This window comes from Phalacrocorax aristotelis, chromosome 5 (genome assembly GCF_949628215.1).
Source record: "Phalacrocorax aristotelis chromosome 5, bGulAri2.1, whole genome shotgun sequence".
Classification (NCBI taxonomy): domain Eukaryota; kingdom Metazoa; phylum Chordata; class Aves; order Suliformes; family Phalacrocoracidae; genus Phalacrocorax; species Phalacrocorax aristotelis.
In genome coordinates this window covers 21,677,308-21,698,056 of record NC_134280.1, presented here as the reverse complement: position 1 = coordinate 21,698,056, position 20,749 = coordinate 21,677,308, and the positions used below count along the sequence as shown (strand labels likewise).

Genomic DNA, 20,749 nt, shown 5'->3' with positions numbered 1-20,749 from the left:
TGTTTAAGATGCCAGTGAAAAATAACTGATAATTCATTTCCTTTATATTATGAATAATGGGCAGTGAATTAAAATCAGTCCTTAAGTATCTGCTACATTTTCTCCCTTGGACAGTTTACCCTGACAGCTCACAATTTAAAGTTTTTTGCTGTCAGGATTTACTGTCTTGAGGTTAAGAAGACTGCTCTAATGAAAGTAGCTACCAACGTACATAACGTTAAAGTATACAGTATACCTGGTATTGGTTTAAAATGTAGCAAGATAAATTATAGTAAGAAAATAACAGTAGAAAACAAAATAAATAGAATATATATCATAAAATCTACTTGGTAGCAGTTAACTTTGATGAATGATAACACTGTATCATATTCAGACCAGAAAATGTGAAATTCCATGAAAGATTACATGATAGGCCTTGCAATCTCTAGGTAGGAAGTTGATGATTTATGCACATTTCAACAGCATTGGCCGCTATATGTGGATGTTTGTGTGTATTTCTGGTGATGAATATTGTTATTATTACTTGCACAGAGTGTTGCATGCTTAAAGTTAATTACAGTTAAAGTTAAACATGAGTGAAGTATAACTGTTATCAAATTTTATTTTCAGAAGCTAAATTTTTCCAGCTCATCTGAAGGAAGTACAGTTAATTTAGCTCTCTTTGCAGAAGAAAAAGCTGAAACTGAACCAGAAAAAGCATCAGAGCTACAGGCATGTTTTACAGAAGGTATGTGTTACATAAGGTATGGAAATGAAATTTGGGGTTAGCAATTATACTTTGGTTGTTTGCAACAGGCGTTGGCAGTTCAGGGAAGCTGTTTGCTACAGCAGTCCCGGATCCTAGTTTGTCAAGTCTTATGATATGATTAATTGTGCTTGTTGTAGATAGTTGTAGTGTGTTGTCTGTGGAGCTCTTTGTGTAATGCAAAGTTAAATATGTGTGTATGTGATCATTTATAAAATTTGTAAATGAACACTGGGCACCATTCTGTAAACTAATTCTCAGCACTCAGTAATCCCACTGATTTAAATGCCATTCTCCATAGTGAAATCTGCAAGACCAAACCCTACAGCAGGTTCACTTCATTGAGAATTTAAACCAGAATCATGTGATTACCCATAGTTCCTTCATGGGTGGCTCTAGAAAGCAACCCAGTGGATGATTCAGATCTTGGAAAGTTTGGCTCAAATAATAGAGTTATTATCTTGATATTGCACCATTATTAGGGGGAGGGGATGCGTAAATATAATGTCGTATGCAACAGGTGAATGAGATCCTATGGTTTTAATCAAGTAAAGAAGTCTGAACAGCATACTTGCATGTCCTTAGGATTTTCCATTTGTTTTAGTTCTGTATAGCTATATCCTTTAGGGGGCTGCTGAAATTTACTGTATAGGAATGTATTTCCCATTTTTGTGATATTACAGATTTTACTTTCCTTTCAAGTCACGATTGAAATCATTCAAAACAAAATATGTTTCAGGATTAAACCTCCTATCCTGCCTGTGCTTTTTGATTTCCTGTTATGAAGACACCTTTGATGTAGGCTGGGACTCTTGTCCCTTGAAATACTATTTCACTCATCTTTAAAAAAGCAAAATTGTTTTGCAATGTGGGGATATCTTCAATATATCAAGCTTTTGATTAAAAAAAAAAAGTACACTTCTCAAATAATTTGACATTGTCTTACGTATGTGATGTCTATCAATCCTTGGGCATAAGATTATTTATGCCATAATGTAGGCATTTCAAGTAGTTGAAGGTAAGGTAAATCATACTCTTCACAGTGGTAGCTGTTTTATCAGAGCTGATGAAATATAATGTAACTTACTTATATGAACATAATGACACAGGAAAACTAGAATACTGCCTTTGGGACCCATTAAAATTGTTTAAACTTGGTTGTGTTTCTTTGTGATTATTACTTTTTAAAGAAATAAGGAGACTACTATTAGCCAGGCGGATACTGAGGTTTGTTAAAAACTGCCTTGAGGGCCCATGATAGAGTAGGGAGTTCTCCAAGGTGAGGCAAAATTCTGTGGATGGTTGCCAAAAATCTGTACGACGTGAAAAAGCCCTCACAATCTCCAGTTATATTGGTTGTTTATGTCATGAAAGAGGTATCCTTAGTCAGTCCAGAAGCAGAGGTCATTCCTCAGTATAATCAAATAAATGGTGTTTACATCTGTGTGATTTATTTGAACCTTAGCTGAGAGACAAACGTACTTGAAAAAGAAGCTGCTGTACTGTTGAACTAGTTCATGTGTAAGTTGCTATGTATTTATGCTCTTTTTTTCTACTCCCTGACAATTCTCATATGTTCTTTGATTATCTGTATATAAATAAAAAATGTTTTTTTAAATGTGTTTATAAATGAAAATTATCTCAATTAGTTGACTCTGATTCTAAACTTGATGTAGCATTAGGGTAGTAAAAAATTTACGTACATGCAAGTTTTCTTACATCCAAGGTATCTAATAGAGAAGGTAAGGATGCTTCAAGTAGCATGCAGTAAGTGTTGACTACCTCATGAAACAGGAGCTAGTTAAGAGTGCTTTTACTTTTTCAGGATAATGAAAATTCTATCATATAACAATTTGTAATTGTTTGTATTATTAGGCTGTATACGGAAGTTTAAATGCTGTAAAGGCAGTATGGAAAGCACAAAAGGAAGAATCTGGTGGAACCTTCGAAAAACCTGCTACAAGATAGTAGAACACAACTGGTTTGAAACATTCATTGTCTTCATGATTCTTCTCAGCAGTGGTGCTCTGGTAAGTAGAGCTTGCACACATAGGAACTGTACCAATAAAAATGTTTTATCAAAGATGGTAATGTAACACATCTGAGTTCATTAAGAAAAAAATACAAAGTTGGCTTGAAAGAGAGCTTGGAACTAAATGCCCGTGGCCTCTTCTCACAATGACCACCCCTGCAGCCTCCTGCTACCAAAGACTTGCCACTAACACCCAGCATTGGAATTCAGCAAAGATCAGCAGCAGCATAACATTTGGTCACTGTAGCTCATTATTCTCTTTTATTAGTTGAATTTATTTTAATCAGGAGACTGCCTTCTGACTGAGCCTGACTGGGCTTTTCAGGGTGACAGACTGTAATTCTGTATTGACTATTGAAATTTCTAAAAATCTTTTTGGCAACTTCAGTCATTATATTGTAATTCCATTATCAGGCAATGATAAAATCTAAAACTTGGAAAGAATGCAGTTGCAATCTCTGCTCATGCTGGCTTTTCAAGGTAAACATCTGAAGTTGAAAGTGATTTTACTTTGCCATTTTTAATTAAGTTCTTTTGACTTAATTTGTAGTTTTCAAAGACCTATGAATATCTAACTTATATGCGACCCATTCTTAACAGGCTTTTGAAGATATATATATTGAACAGCGGAAGACTATAAAAACCATACTGGAATATGCTGATAAAATCTTCACTTACATCTTTATTCTGGAAATGGTGCTAAAATGGGTGGCCTATGGTTTTCAAACTTATTTCACTAATGCTTGGTGCTGGCTGGACTTCCTGATTGTTGATGTAGGTACTATACTTCCTAAGTAGCCTATTTCTGTTGTTTAGGCAGGTCCTTTTATGTAACTGCAATCTGATACATAGATATATATATACACACAGTGAAGAATATAAATTAGGTTTAAAAGAATAGAAAATGACATAACAGTGAATAAGATTCCATTGTAATTATTCAGTGAGTAATTGAGTTTACCTTTATATTCATGCTATCATTGACTCCATTTGTTCTGTCTGTGTTTTACTGTGCTGGGTCCCCACCAGGAGTGAGGACTATCAGCTGATTGGATTTCAGTCTTCTGGATTTGATGACAGAGAACAAAGAGAAAGCAGACGTAGAAAGGAAAGGAAATTTAAGTGAGCACATGGGTTTGGGGTCGGACAGTTGATTCTGGGCTTAATGAGTCACTGGCAAAGAACAGCAGGGGAGAATGGTATCAAGAAAACAAGAAGACAGCAAAAGAAGAGGGGTAGGGGCAAGGAGGCAGCAGTTGGAGTAAAGATAAGGACTGAGGAAAATGAAAAGTGATGGCCTATGGATCAATATAAGGTGTGAATCATTCATTCACAGTCCTCATTTAGACTGTTATGGAACTCACTGTGTACTAGGCTGCAAGGCTAAGTTCAGTGCAACTCTTCCACTTTTCATTGACACGTGACTTCCTAAAGATTCTTTTTTGGAAGCTGAAATTATTTTGGTTTTGTTCGGCTCTGTCTCGAGTCATTGAGGATGACTCTTGTTACCTCTTTGAATTTTGAATTCTTGTAACAGAAATTCCTATATCAGAAAAAGGAGCCAGGTTTTAGGTGACAGAATTAATGTTTTTTCAAAAATTACAATAAAAAGTAGTGTTGAAATTGCACTCTAAAGAAATTAGTGAAATCAGTGACATTGCATGATATGTACTTATAAAGGACTTCTTTCTCTTTGCATAGATATTTGAGTGGAAATTCAACAAATGGACAGGGGTTTATTAATCAGATGGAATCTGGAATCTAGGACAGAAATTTTGTCCCCTGCCAATAGAATTGAAACCTACCTAATGCTCTTTTTAAAAAACTTTTTTGGAGGGAAAGGCACAAGTAGTGTTTGTTATCTGTCTTCCTCATTTAACTGCACTTCTCTTTCTAGCATCAGTTATGGGGCGGGGGTGCACAGACCCCATTCTGAGCGAATGGGCTAACTCAGTGAAATGAGCTGTAACATGTTTTCTCTGGAAAATGCAAGTTTTAGCTTTCTCCTTTCATGTCCTCTCCATTCCTTCTGCTGTGAACATCCAATATATACTTTTACAAGGTATAAAGTTAACATGTATTTCCAGAACAGATGTATTGATCTCTAAGAAACTTAGTAAGTATAAGAAGTTCTCCCCTTTCCTTAAAAATAAATTAGGCAGAACAAGATACCCTCAACAAGGCAAAGGAAAAAAGTTATGACTGTCTTTGAGTAAGGCTGAATATAGTATTTTTTTATATTCGCTTTCTTTATGGATAGCATGGATTTCAGATATTTTTTTTAATTGTAACTCAAATGTTAAATTAAAAATTAGGACTATTTTATAATGGGAAATCAGCAGCAATCAATCCAGATGGATTTTGTCTTCTTTGCATAGAATTGGTAAAGTCATGCTTTAGACTTGATTCCTGTTAGGATTCCAAGACAGTATGTTTCCAGAACCTTGTGATACTTAAATTTGCATTTCAGTTGGTCCATTGGAGTTGTCATTTGTGAAAATGAAAGAACATAAAAAATAAATTAATAAATGTATTACCATTTAAGAAGTATTCAGAATATTCATATCTTTGCACAAGCTTGTATTGTGACAGGTTGAGCTTGAATTGTATTTAAGATAAATTCTTCTTAGTAAAGCATATTGTATCGCCATATGGATAGGTATGGGCTATTCCTTTCTTCAGTGATTTCAGTGCTTTAATATAGCCATCTTCACCTCTTGCTTGGAATGCCTACATCTTATGATCCTATAGTGGCAGATCATAGAATAATTTAGGTTGGACGGCACCTTTGGAGGTTTTCTGGTCTAGCTCCTTGCTGAAGGAAGGGTCGGTTTAGAAATTAGCTCTAACCTCAAGGTTAGACTAGGTTGCTCAGGGTGATACCCAGTTCTGAGTGGAGATCCTGCCACCTGACTTGGCAATCTGTTTACAGTGTTTGACCACCTGTATTGTAAGCCGGCTCCTCCCCCTGCCCTGCCATCTCCCTGAAAAAAATGGTGGTCTGCTTAGCTTTTTCTGACTTCATTGCCAGACATACTGGTTACTGTTTTCAGGTAGTAGCAAGCAACTTTAACTCTTTCTCTTACTGCTGACATTTTACCTGTTGGTTTAGGTAACAGGCAGCGTGCCACTGATAGTTTGAATCTATCTTTGCTTTATCTTCCTGTCCTATGCCTTTATCCGGCTAAACATTGAACAAATTTGCTATACCAGTACCAGTCTAATTAAATTGTTTCACAGTGAGGCAACATTTTACAGGATCTTTTTTGGCAAACTGTTCTGTAAACTCTCCAGCTGTCCCCTATTTAAAAAGAACTTACAGCATATGAACAGAAAATCTTACCTGTTGTAATGTTCACAGAGTTTCCAGAAAAGGATAATTAGCCCCAAACAAGTACAAATACTGGTTTTGTTCAGCCTTCCATGTGCAAGTGCACAGGGTATAATGAAAAAGAACCAACATGGGATCATGTAGTGTTTAACAGCTTGCTTGAACTACCCCTTAGAGGCAAGAAATCTGCGTAAGGCTTCCTCGTGTGAATGCAACAGGAGATAGCCATCGGGAGTGGAAGACTCAGTGAAGACACAAGTCATTGACTCTCACCAGAAAACAGGAGGACAATCACCTTTTGAGCTGTTAATCCAGCTGTACTGAAGGTTTCAAAAATTCTTAGGGATTAGACCCTCTCTTCCACAAGATTAATAGCGTTAAAAGAGGAAATAAATCTCAAGGCACATTAATTGTCCAAAACACAAGCAGTTTAACAAATCCAAAGTAAGATGTTTCCACCGTATGTTAACAATATGCTTTTCTGTAAATACCCTATTTGGTAGTTGTGAGAACAGAAAGTTGAAATGAAGCTGAGGAAGGATTCTGTCTCACATCTGTCATTACAGTGTGTTTTTTTCATTTCCCCTTCTTTTTGTTACAACACACCTTTTGAATTTACTGTATTGGTGAAAGTCTGTAATATTATATTTTCTAATTCTGCATCACAGAAATGTTACAGTTAACACTTTATATGTGGAAGAAAGTTCAGAGCTGGTATCCGGAGTTGTCCAAACCGTGATCATACGTAAGGAAGAGGAGGAAATTATTTATTTAAAAAAAAAAAAGAAAAAGGAAAACGTTCTTGCATGCACATGCACACACATCCACAAATGGTCCCCCAAAAATTAAGCTTTAACTGCCATCAGCACCATGTGCTGAGGTGAACTACCCTCCCTCTCCTCTCTCCCCTCCAAAAAATGAAGCAGAAAAAAGCAATATGTTAAATTGTATTTTAGTTTCCGAAAAAAGATAAAATTATAACATCACTAAGTAGAAATGTGCTAATCTTGCAGGAAGAGGATTTCTTGCAATGCAAATATAATAACTGCATTATCTAGGAAAATATGGTTATCTGACAGGAATACTTGAAACAGATTTTCTCTGTATCTTCTCTGTGTTTAGGTCTTGATGGATTCATATGGATTAATGCTTCCTATGCTATATGTTTATCTAGCATTTGAATTTAAAGAAGGAACAGCCTTCTGAAACTGAGCATTAAAGTTGAGGGAAATCAGATTGGTGGCATAAAAGAAAGTAATTCGGCTCGGTGAATGTGTTCCTTTCCTGGATCATGTCCTAGGTTTTTTTCCCTTTTTTAATGAAATTTTATTCTCTTGAACTACATGGCCTAATTATAGTTACTTCAGCAGCTGAATTAGCTAAAGTTTTAGAGGGATTATTTTATAAATGCAGGTATATATAGTCATCCATGATAAGGTATTGTAGTGGTTTATATTACGTACATTGCACAGACGTTGAGCTCCCCGTGTTAATTTGTTTTTATCTAGTTTGTGTGATTTACAAAAAAATATTGCATCTTGATTTTTTAAAAATCACCCCAGATTTTCTTAAAACATTGCATGCTATGTTTAAAAACATAAAAAATTAGCCAGTTTTTCCTCATTGACTAAGTATTTTATAATGTGCCATTTTTCAACCCATTTTGATACTCTAAGGCAAATAACTCTAAAACATATATGCCAGCTTCTTGACCATTCTTGGACTTAGAATTTTTAACTTCAGTTTTGCACTTCAAACACCAGAAACAGTGTTCTTTGCCAAATGGAGGTAAACATAGATTTTCTTCTGGTACTTGATATCATGATTTTTAAATATCCAGATTGCAGTAGTATGAAGAGACAACAAACCATAGCACACAATTAAATTATTAACTCTGTCATAACTCCACTTCCCAGGAAAGTGCTCTCTACTGTTTTATGCATTTGAGTGCATTGCTTTTAGGTAATTGTATTGACATTGGTATTTCTTTGTGTCTGTTGTACAGTTAGGAGTCACACATGTCAGTGGGCGTGGCAACTGTCTGGCTGAGTATATACCACTTCCAAGTCTGTCATCATCTGCAGGCAATATGAATTAACAGTTATTCATATATCTGCTAGTATGTGAATTATTCCAAGTGCACATTAGCAGAAGCAAATGCTGCTGACTCACATTTTATCATTACTGTAATAATGCATCTGTAGGAGAGCACTCTAGTGTCGCAACATCATGTAGAATGGGATTACGTCTTCAGTACATTTCAGGGATTGGCTGAGTTTATTGGGAAGATGAGCTTTTATTGAAATTCTTTTCTATCCAAATTGCCCTTAACTTTGCACAGGTATGATGTGCATTCTTCTAACTAGCACTCTGCGTGTGATGAAAATTCCAGAGATTAAGATCTCTTTTTGTTTAAACTGTTCTGAAATTTACATGCAGCTTTCTATTAATTTTTACATTTTTTTGTTCTTTTTTCTTTGTTGTTGCTAGAAGCTTAGGATCCTTATGAACTTCTTTATGATACCCAAATCAAAGTTTTCTTCCTCTAGGCTTTAGATTTGTGTTGTGAGGCTATTAAAAAAAAAAAGTCCTTTTGTTTTCTTTTGTTTCCTCTAGGTCTCCTTGGTTAGCTTAGTAGCTAGTGCCCTTGGTTTCTCAGAACTCAGTGCAATTAAATCCCTCCGAACATTAAGAGCTTTGAGACCTCTAAGAGCTTTGTCACGCTTTGAAGGCATGAGGGTAAGAAAAAAAGAAATAGTCTGTAAAACAAATCCATAAAAATATGCCTAATTATAAAATCATGGAGGAACACTGAACTGCATGTCTATTTTCAAGGCCAACAGTAGCATGTTTGATTGTACTATATTTTTATTCCTTTTCTGTTGGCATTAAGTCAATGTATTTTAATGTTTTACATTAAATCTTTTGCTGTATTTAATCTTTTTAATGCTTTACATACTATTTTTAAAAAGGTTTTTATTTTTCTGTGTTTATTTACTAGGTGGTTGTGAATGCTCTTACTGGAGCAATCCCATCCATTATGAATGTACTTCTGGTTTGTCTTACATTCTGGCTAATTTTCAGCATCATGGGAGTAAATTTGTTTGCTGGCAAGTTCTATCGCTGTGTTAACACCACAACTGGTGAGCAATTCTCACCAGAGGAAATCAGTAATAAAACTATGTGTAATAATCTTATGCTCACTGCTGTGGATGTTCGGTGGAAAAATGAGAAAGTAAACTTTGATAATGTTGGAGCTGGTTATCTTTCTCTGCTTCAAGTAGTAAGTGTATAAATTTTGATAAATTATTTTTCCAGCTTAAAGTTTTGTAGCAGTAACATATAATTCCATAATTTTCAGTGTTATTTTACAATATATGAATGGATTTGACTTTATAACTGTGTTCTACGAAGCTAATTATTATTGCTTATGGCAAAAATGTGATACATTCTGTGGCCATTTTGGAAGAGGAGGAATGTCTAATATCTACTAGATGGATATAAATTTCCTTTGCACCCAACTGCTAGTACCTTTTCAAGTTCTACAGAAATACATTATCTAGTTTAAAAAAATGCAGCTAGAGTTAATTTTCTTTTATTTACTTCATCAGTTAAGGCTTGTTGACTTAGGTTTTTACCATGGTAGTCAAATAGATAGATTCCAGGGCTCATCTGATCTTCAAACAAGAAGAAAACCAGCCATTGGTTTAGAAAATTTTTTTCAATTCACTTTCCTTTCTCTTCTTTCCCTTTTTATTATTCCTACTAGTCCCACTCCAGTCATTGTCTGTATTGTCAAGTGGGTTTTTTGGCAATAGTTTTTTAGCTTGTTCTTAAACTCTAGATGAGCAGTTGCAGAATTTACTAGTGCTAGATTTCTAAGCACAAGCGTTTTTTAGAGGCAGCATCTGTAAATTGGAATCAACAGGACAGAAACATATATTCCTAATTGGGCTCACTTGACAAACTGTTCTGGGAAAATATTTGTGCTCATTAACACTTGGTAATTATTCTGCCTTTAAAAATGTCTAACAGGTAGTATTTAGTAGTTAGTATTATGCTATCAGGCTACCATCTGATTGCTCCAGGAAGTAGTAGTAGCTATTGCTAAATAGCACTAGATAGTTGCCAGTGTGAAGGACAGCAGTGCTTTTAGCTTTTGTAACGTGTCTTTCATAGAATGTTTCAGCTGTGTAATGTTTCCAGTACACATACCATTCATACCTTGTTTTTATTTAATATCATATCTCACAGGAGGATGTTTGATGGAAGGCCCACTAGATGGAAAAGGCTGAATGGCTGTGTCAAAAAACTTATAGTCAGTAATTAAATGTCCAAGTAGAAACCAGTAACAAGTGGTATCTCTTGAGGGTCTGTACTGGGACTGATAGTATTTAATAGCTTAATCAGTGACATAGATAGTGGGATTGAGTGTACCCTCAGCAGTTTGCAGAACACACCAAGCTGTGTGGTGCAGTTGATATGCTTAGAGGGATGGGATGCCATCCTGAGGGACCTTGGCAGGCTTGAGGAATGAACCTCATGAAGTTCAACAAGGCCATGTGCAAGGTCCTGCACCTGGCTCAGGGAAATCCCTTCAGTACAGACTGGAAGATGAATGGATTGAGAGCAGCCCTTCAGAGAAGAGCCTGGGGATACTGGTGGACAAAAAATTGGACATAAGCTGGCAATGTGCGCTTGCAGCCCAGAAAGCCAATCGTATCCTCGGCTGCCTAACAAGAATTGTGGGCAACAGATCAAGGGAGGTGATTCTCCCCATCCGCTCCAGTCTTGTGAGACCCCACCAGTACCAAGACAGACATGGATGTCTTCGAGTGGGTCCAGAGAAGGGCCAAGAAAAAGATTAGAGGACTGGAACACCTCCCCTATGAAGAAAGGCTGAGAGAGTTGGGGTTGCTCAGCCTGGAGAAGAGAAGGCTCCAGGGGGACCCTACTGTGGCCTTTCAATATATAAAGGGGCCTTATAAGAAAGACAGAGAAAATTTTTTCCCAAGGCCTGTACTGACAGGACAAGGGGCAACAGTTTTAAACTGAAAGAGGGTATATTTAGATTGGATATAAGGTAGAATTTGGGATTTTTTTTAACAATAAGGTGGTGAGACACTGGAACAGGTTGCCCAGAGATGATGTGGATGCCCATCATTGGAAGCGTGTGATGTAGTAAAAGATGTCCTTGCCCATGGCAGAGGGGTTGGACTAGATAGTCTCTAAAGGCCTCTTCCAAGCCAAACCATTCTATGAATCTATTATTTTCTGACGATTTCTTGGGACTACTTATCTTCTGGAGTTTCTTCTAGGACTATTTGCATATTCTGTCTGAAAAATGCCAACCCATGGTGGCTGATTTTTGGAGTCCTCCTCCAGTTTTTTGGTAGTCAGAAAGCCTTGTTATAAATTGCAGTCTTTTCCTTATGCTCAGATATTGATTGCAACTCATCCCACACAGAGTTTATATGAATTTGCATGAAGATTAGAATTTATTCACTGTTTAAGTATTAGGAAGAAGTATTGCCCAGTAAATTACTTCCTGTGAATATTTCATTCATGTCTTACCAGACCTTTAATATTCCTTTCCATTTTCATGGGTGCAAATACATTGTGGAAGACAGTGTCTTATTTAGAATGTTGACAAAATTGAAGCTTTGATAGAAAATATTAACAAACTTTGTCTTTAGGCAACATTTAAAGGATGGATGGACATCATGTATGCTGCAGTTGATTCCAGAGAAGTGAGTACAATGTAAAATTCATGGAGTAAAAACAAATGTAAGATTGATGTGATGCTCCTTGAATGGCAGTTGAAATAAAGTAAAATATAAAGAACTAAAAATTTAAAACCTTGATAATTTTCTACATAAATCTATGCACTATAAATTAGTTAAGTGCATATACTTTTAATATTTAAAAAACAGGATACCAGTGTATCTACATAAAGTATTACTAATTTAATAAGTAATCTGTAAATAACAAAACTAATGAAATTTAGTTTCCTATTAATTTGTGTCACTGAGATCATACAGATTAGGAAACAAGTGTTTCGTATGTCTCCAGAATAACCCAAATGATGAAGTGGCATCACCTGCAATAGCTAATCAAGAGCACCAGACCATGACCATCTCAAAAACTAAAATGGTTGAATTTTGCCTTTTTTTCTGTTAATGCTGATATCTGTTTGCATCTCTCCTCTGTCCAGCTCCTGGTTTGCATAAAGTCCATAGGAACTGAATTGCTTTTGAGATTTGCACACTTCTGTCAAATTTAGTAGGAATTACATGAAACATCAAATATCATTAGAGACAAACTGGCAGACAGAAATGTCAGGTCTGTGTGTGCAATTACAGACAGCTGTATTAAATAGATTTTCAAGTTTAAAGATTGGGCCAGCATAGTGTATGCTCCAGAACAGCTGTTTCCCGCCCCCTCCTTGTCAAGGAGTTGCTGTCCAGCTGGATGCAACTTCTGTTTCTGCTCGGTATTCTGTAATTTGTCTTAACTGTTATTTGTGATGTATTGCTGTTTTTCTATGTTACATAGGCAGAGAAACAGCCCAAGTATGAGGACAACCTGTACATGTATATTTACTTTGTTGCCTTTATCATCTTTGGATCGTTTTTCACCCTGAACTTATTCATTGGTGTCATTATAGATAACTTCAACCAACAAAAAAAGAAGATAAGTATTATGTTTCATTTTCATAACACTTCATTGTTACTGTGCATTCAGCAAATGTATGCAAGGATAAATATGAGTGTCTGAAATTTCTCACAGAAATAGAAAGAAAAAAAAGAAATCAGCTATTAAGATTTCCTTTTATTCTATTCAAAACAATGAAATAATAATCTTTGGTTTTTAAGGGATTTGAAGTAATTTAAACTTACATGAGTGCTTGAGTGTTCTCCACATCCCTGTACACCCCAATGATATGCTGTAAATCAGAAAGTTATGTATTGGCTTTTGCTTACCTTTAGAGTGCTGTGACAAAGCTATGTGAAAATGCAGATGACTTAAGCAAACAGATGACAGGGAAGAAGAGAATATGCAAAACTACAAATATCAAAATTGATAAACAGATAATGTATAGCAGTACTGTGAAGGCCTTCTCAGTTACAAAGAGACTATTGCAGACAAGCTGAATGCTGGAACTACTGCTCTGTATTGCAAGATTAGAGAGGGTTGGGAAACTGTCTCATGAGTTAGTAGTGAACTTGCAAGAGAAATAAAATTGTTAATGTTTGAAAATATGTAGTTTTTCCTTCCAGCAGAAATTGTTTCTATTATTCAAATGAACATGGGATTGTGTCAAGAACTCCAGGAGCATTTAAATAGATTAAAATGCATGCTATGATGGCAAATCAAATTCTACTTTCTATTTAAACTAGAAGTGTTGACAAAGGTCTGCAATAGTCTTATTTTTCTGTACACATTTGGAACAGAATCATACTGGAATATTACTTTTTTTTTTTAAAAGTAACCTAAGTAATAGCAAGGCAGTACATAATTTCTTCATTTGTTATTCTAGATGGTTTGTCAAGTTTCATTCATTGTACTGAGCAAAGGTATTGCTAGACTTACTGCAGTGGAAACTTCCAGTAAATCTTTCCACTTGATTGGAGTATGCAGCTTCATATGTTGCTTCTTCAGATCCTTTGAGTCTCTTATCTACAGACCCACATAATAGAAAAGATGAGTTTGTGGTTCAAAACCTGATGACATCTTCATCCTCCAAGATGTTTGCACGTCCCTTGGAATAACCATCAGGGGCTTCCAGTACTTAAGAGGAAGGTGGTTCAGTTTCTTATCCTTGGAGAGGAAGACTGAGGTTATATACATGCTATTGGCATTTTTGACAGTCTGTATGTAACAAGGTGACCTTACTCAGTAATAAGATAATTATAAATTCTATTAAGTTCACTTGGCAGAGACTGTCTACTGTAGTCATTACGACTCAGAAGGCAGAGGAGGGTTCCTGGTACAGGGCTTTTTCTGAGAGTGTGGTATTCTCCCCTTGTATGTTTGCAGCTGTTGTAACTGTCAGCAAGAAAGGCAAATACTGCAGATACCACAAAGCACAGCGATAAGAGTGGAGAAAATTCTGTCTACATGCTATTCTTCAGTTTCATGTAGCAAATTAGCAAACATTAGTTGCCTGTCTTTGCAATTGATAGATGCACCTGTGCTCATAGAAATGTGCAGATCATGCAGTGCATGGCTATGCAGCAGTATTTTTCTTGTCTTTGTTCTGCTTTCATATCACTGAGATCTCTCCGTTTTGGGCAGCGTTGTTGGGATATGAATGGGAAAGACCTCATGTTGCAATACACTGTCCCTGTGTAGTTAAACTGTTTGCATTTCTTTGGGCCCTGTGTGCATCCTACTTTTACTACATTAGTTCCCATGGGGGAAAAAATGTTCCACTAGCTGCCAAATTCCTAACCATTACGGTCCTCAAAGACATACAAAGTGTATCTCATCTTGAAAGCACTATTCTCCTTATGGGTAGCACACTGAGACAATGATGACTTGTTCACTTTTGATAGCCATTACATCAATGAGGCAGCAGAATAAATCCCCAGTTCCATGCCAGTTTCTTTATAGCTTTTTTTTTCTTTTTATTTCCCACTGGGTAAAATCTCTTGAGAGAGTCACATCACATTTCCACCATAATCAGCAAATTAATTTCTTGTTTTTCTTCCAAGACCCTTACTCTCTTAAGAACTGAATTTTACTTGAATATTTGGCTTATGAGACGAGCATGCTAAACAAGATCTCGTTTGACTTCTAAACCTTCATGTCTATAAGTAGCCACAGCTGAAAGACTCAATCACATCTTCATCCAGATTTGTCATTACTTTCTCAATAAGATTGACACTGCATTTGACAAAGCCAGTGTGACAAAGTCACAGAACCACCAGTGGCTTTGAAATTAATTTCTAAATGCCACTGGTTTGGCATCATGCATACCTGGAATGTACTTAGAAACAAATGCATGAAAGAAAAAAGGAAGTTACTTGTCAACATAAATTGTATTTTTGACAGGTGTTTCTGTATGTGTATTACACGTACCAGTCTAGATACCCTTTTACTCAGAGTGCTGTCCTCTTATTCAGACAAGAAAGCCCAGAATAAGCCCACGCTTCTGATGATCTCTGTACAACGTAGGGGGATGATCATATACACTGTGGAAATACCGTGGCAAAAAAGCATCTGAACTGAGATACCTGTACTCATGTGATAAAACATGCATCCTGAAAAGTAACATCAGTAATTTTGTTTTCCTCATATGGTTTCCCTGAAAGCATATCAGCTCTCAGTGACTCTTTCTACCTTTAAAGCTTTTTTATTTCCGGTTGGTTGATTTACAGTGTGGAGTTTATGATGTTGAATTTATAAGTATCTATGGAATGTATATTTTTCCAATGGGTTTTTGTACACATTTAATTGAATTAATCAGGTATGTATTTTTTTAAATAACTAATACATAGAGGTTCTGGGGTTTTTCTCCATTCTTTAATTTGTTATATTTTTCCATCAAGACTTGTCAGATATTTTAACACTTTGGTATAATTGTTATATTTTGGTTTTGGTAACAATGTATAAGAATGAATACATGGTACATAAAACCCATGTTCTGCAATGCTGTGAATTAATGGATTTAAAGGCTTGACTGTAATCAGTTCTATTTTTATTATTTTACCTTGGAGGTCAAGACATTTTCATGACAGAAGAACAAAAGAAATACTACAATGCAATGAAGAAGCTGGGATCCAAGAAACCACAAAAACCTATACCTAGACCAGCGGTAAGAATGTGTGTTATTCCTGTGTCATCTACATTTGGGAAGAAATTGCAGCAGTACCTTAACTATAAAAAAAAGTCTCCCTTCACTCTAAAATGGTTTCGACCTAATTCAAGTAAGCCCTTCATTCTGAATTGAAACACATACATATTTCTGCTCTGTAGGAAAAATCTCTCATAATTGTTATGCCTGAGGAAGTAGAGAATCAAAGAACCTGAAGAAATAGAAGTCTGTTGGGTTTTGAGGGGAAAAGTTAGAGCTGGCAAATGAAGAAGTTACTGGATACTGCATTTCTTAGGTTTTTCAGCCTTTTGCTTGGTTGTATATGCTGGGGGAGGAAGAAGGAAATGGGAGGGAGGAAAAGGATGTTCATTACATCCAAGATAATATCACCTTTTCTTTTTTTCTCCCCCCAGAACAAATTGCAAGGTCTGGTGTTTGACATTGTAACAAAGCAAGCATTTGACATCACTATCATGGTTCTTATCTGTCTCAACATGGTCACCATGATGATAGAAACAGATGACCAGGGTGAACTGATGCAAAATATTTTATACTGGATTAACTTGGTCTTTGTTGTCCTCTTCACTGGAGAATGTGTCTTGAAACTGTTCTCACTCCGTTACTATTACTTCACCATTGGCTGGAATATTTTTGATTTTGTGGTTGTTATTCTTTCAATAGTAGGTAAGAAATTCTTATATTCAAAATGAAATATAGTAAGACGTGTATTAAATGCTTTATCTCTGTCAAGTTTTTCAGATTAGGGAAATATTAATTTTAACTTCTGATGATTTAGGATATGAAAAAGCATACTTTAGAGTAGTAACTTTCTTAATAATACTATATCAATTTTAATGCTCCTTTTTTTCTTTTCCCCAAGACTGCTGGGGAAAAAAAGCTAGTATTACCCATAGCAGATAAAATTTAGCTCCAATTATAATTTCCACTAATTCCACAGGTAAAGTTGTTCTTTATTCATACTTCATTGAAAAAATGTAATCTTTGATAAAATGTTGCCCTTTTAATCTTATTTTTATGTTTCACAGGTATGTTTCTAGCTAAGGTGATTGAAAAGTACTTTGTGTCCCCCACTTTGTTCAGAGTCGTACGACTTGCCAGAATCGGTCGAATCCTGCGTCTCATTAAAGGCGCTAAGGGGATCCGCACTCTGCTTTTTGCTTTGATGATGTCTCTTCCTGCTTTGTTCAACATTGGTCTGCTGCTGTTCCTGGTCATGTTTATCTATGCGATATTTGGCATGTCCAACTTTGCCTATGTTAAGAGGGAAGCTGGTATAGATGACATGTTCAACTTTGAAACGTTTGGCAACAGCATGATCTGCCTATTTCAAATTACCACATCGGCTGGCTGGGACGGTTTGCTAGCCCCAATTCTTAACAGTGGGGAGCCGGACTGTGACCCCCTTAAAGATCATCCAGGGAGCTCCACTAAAGGTGACTGCGGCAACCCTTCCGTTGGGATTTTCTTCTTTGTCAGCTACATTATAATTTCATTTCTGGTAGTGGTGAACATGTACATTGCTGTGATTTTGGAGAACTTTGGTGTTGCTACTGAAGAAAGCGCTGAACCCTTGAGTGAGGATGACTTTGAGATGTTCTATGAGGTCTGGGAAAAATATGATCCAGATGCAACACAATTCATAGAATATAGCAAATTGTCTGATTTTGCAGCTTCTTTGGATCCTCCCCTTCATCTACCCAAACCAAACAAAGTCCAGCTTATTGCAATGGATCTGCCCATGGTAAGCGGTGACAGAATTCACTGCCTTGACATCTTGTTTGCTTTCACAAAGCGTGTTTTGGGGGAAAGTGATGAGATGGATGCCCTCAGAATACAGATGGAAGATCGGTTTATGGCAGCCAATCCTTCCAAAGTCTCCTATGAACCGATTACTACCACATTAAAACGAAAACAGGAGGAGGTGTCTGCTACTATCATTCAGCGTGCTTATAGACGTTATCTTTTAAGGCAGTCAGTAAAGAAACTTTCATTTATGTATCGGAAAGATGGGGTTGATCTGCTTATCAAAAAAGATATGATTATTGGTAAGCTAAGTGAAAATTCACCTCCAGAGAAAATGGATGTGTCTGCATCGACCACATCTCCGCCTTCTTATGACAGTGTAACAAAACCAGAAAAAGAAAAATATGAAGATGACAAATCAGAAAAAGAAGACCAGGGGAAAGAGTGATGAATGTTCACAAGCCTGAGAATATGACATTTTTATCAATAGCACTCTTATTGGAGGATTATGACAAAAACTGCAAGTTTTTACATATTTACCCAGTGGTACAGTCAGTGCGGTACCAAGACAATGACCCTTCACTAGCAAACTCTCAGTCTGTAACAGGGAAACAACCTTGCCAGAAGAATAGTTTTTATTATCAGCTGACACAAATGGAAGGGAGACACAAAATTTCTGCTTGGACTGTAGGAACCCTTAATGGACTGCAAAATTACCAGTCCTATAAGTCTGTATTTTTGTGGAATAAGTGTATCCACTGTGTACATTTCATCTCCTATGTATGTTTGATGTGTGCCAATTTTTTTTCATGATCTTATTTGCTTTAATTCACATACTGGTATTTGTAATTCTGTTGTGCTGAGAATACTCATGCAGAGGAACACAACTGTCAGGAATACTTAATTATGGCATCACGATGTGAACATAGTTCTCTTCAAGCCACTTCTAAAAGCAGAACAAGATTCCAGATTATTGAACCTGAAGATCTAGATCAAATGAACAGCCAATTATAAAAAACAACAGAGAATAGATAGAGAATTTATCAGAAAACAAAACAAGGGAATATTTTTTTAACAGAAAAGAGGATGGTAGTTTAGTCTTGGTTTTAATATACTTATATTTAATACTTTTTAGTAATTCTTAATTTATTATAGAGTTCACTTCAAAAACAGTGATTCAGATAAATGATGCTACAAACACAACTCCTGCTTTGAAAATGTGAAAGTATGAAAAAAATGTGGTTACTTTCAGAGTCCAGGATATCTCATAATTCTTGAGAGATTTAAACTTTTTTTTTTTTTTCACAGAAAAGCTACAAATGCCAAATTGTGCCTACCGGGAATCACTGAAATAAAAAAGTGGTAGTCTTTTTTTTTCTTTTTTTTAACTGTAGACCCTGCAACTTCATGAGTAGCTTTCATACTTCATTCCAAAGTCTGTTTCTGCACTTCTTATTTCACCTAATATATCCCACTTAGGACAATAATCAGAGCTATGTGTGTAAATTGATAGCAAAGTACCTTTGGGACAAATACTACCTTAACGTATACCTCAGTCTTCAGTTTCCATACCTTGGAAGGATGGGTGATGCCAGAGACACAAAATATGTACATCAGAGGTGGTTTTCACACCCCCATGGCACTTCAGTCAGGTTTCCACTGTATGTGATGCAATCTTCTGTAGAAAGCTGAGATGACCAAAAGGATGTACTTAAATCAGCTTTGTCCTGCACTGTGGTTTAGATGACCTTTTTATCATCAGGGCTGACACTATATACGTAAGTAGAGTATCCTCTGTTATTTAATCATTTTACGCAGTGGCACCTGTTGGAACAAAATGACAATGACTCAAGTACTGTATCTATTGTGTCAAATATGTACCCTAGTAAGTGTAGCTTATAACATTTCAGTAGGTAATATGATATATTCTGTAATACTCCAAATAATTGGGAAGCTTTAACTGATGCATGCTTGCTGCTATTATCCTACAGCTATTAAAGGCTAAGATGGGAAGACATGTAAGTGGTAAAAAGACGAGACCATCATTCCTCATATCAGTAAACAATAGTTTGCTGCTATTATAGATTTTATTTTGAGTTTTGTAATCAGCAAATATGCAGTAAATAACCAGACTACACAGGGCAAATATATTGCTTAAAATGTGGGGCTAGAAAAAATTTTTTTATAATATATATCTATTGATCTATTCTCATTATTTTGAAAATAGTTTTATTTTATAACATTTTATACTTATTATAAGAAACTACACATATATTCATGTTGTTTGTAATTTTTATTGTTGTCTATCTGTGACACTTCACTGTTGGGAAACCTAAGATACAATGTGAATTGGTAGTTGCAAGTTTCTGCTAATTATATTTAAAATATTTTAATAAGGAATAATTTTAGAAGCAATGGACAGAACAGTTCTTTTTCTGATCAGTGGGTAGGTCTTTGTATGTGAAACAAGATAGAAGGGTTTCTTTTGAAATTGTAATCCTGTCAGTCAATTTTCAGGGTAATCTTAGTCATGGAAACATTGCTTTTTCCTGGCGTTAGTTTCACACTGTCTGCTTTTCTTGTTTATTCATACTGCAATAGAAGCATTTTAAATATAATTTGTTATTCAAAACCTTTAGTCATGAGAATGAATAGTGAAATAGTGCAATGGACAGTGGAATACCTTGCATTTCTTACAAAAGAATGAGAATATAGATGGGCTCCTGCTTTTATAGAAACTATTGGCTCATAGCTTACTGATGAACTGCATGCAGCAGGTTGTTTTACCAAAAATAACTACATTGCTAACAACCCAATAGAATAAAGATAACCTTTTTATGTACTTGTTTTAGTCTTTGTGTTTTTATTGTATAAAGTTTATACAGTTTAGCAAGTAATGGTTGGTAAAATTAAGGGGGAACCATTTTAGCAACAAGGCAATGTGTTTTAGACGTCCAGATCACATGTTGCTTTATGACTTAGATCAATATCAACTTGTCACCATCTAGATGAAATGAAATGCTTATGTTATCCTGACCAGAGAAGTTTTTCTCGAAT

At 35.9% G+C, this 20,749-nt stretch overlaps 1 protein-coding gene across 1 annotated transcript in view; it reads left to right on the top strand.

Moving 5' to 3' along the window:
• The window catches only part of LOC142057409 (sodium channel protein type 2 subunit alpha-like), an 83,844-nt gene extending 63,327 nt beyond the window's left edge, over positions 1 to 20,517 (top strand). The window contains exons 18-27 of the mRNA XM_075093355.1: positions 610 to 727; positions 2,621 to 2,775; positions 3,378 to 3,551; positions 8,725 to 8,847; positions 9,110 to 9,391; positions 11,805 to 11,858; positions 12,664 to 12,801; positions 15,824 to 15,928; positions 16,342 to 16,612; positions 16,975 to 20,517. Coding sequence (XP_074949456.1) covers positions 610 to 727; positions 2,621 to 2,775; positions 3,378 to 3,551; positions 8,725 to 8,847; positions 9,110 to 9,391; positions 11,805 to 11,858; positions 12,664 to 12,801; positions 15,824 to 15,928; positions 16,342 to 16,612; positions 16,975 to 18,140 — 2,586 coding nt within the window. The 3' untranslated portion in view covers positions 18,141 to 20,517. The remainder of the gene's footprint in view (positions 1 to 609; positions 728 to 2,620; positions 2,776 to 3,377; positions 3,552 to 8,724; positions 8,848 to 9,109; positions 9,392 to 11,804; positions 11,859 to 12,663; positions 12,802 to 15,823; positions 15,929 to 16,341; positions 16,613 to 16,974) is intronic.
• The last annotated feature ends 232 nt before the right edge of the window (positions 20,518 to 20,749 follow it).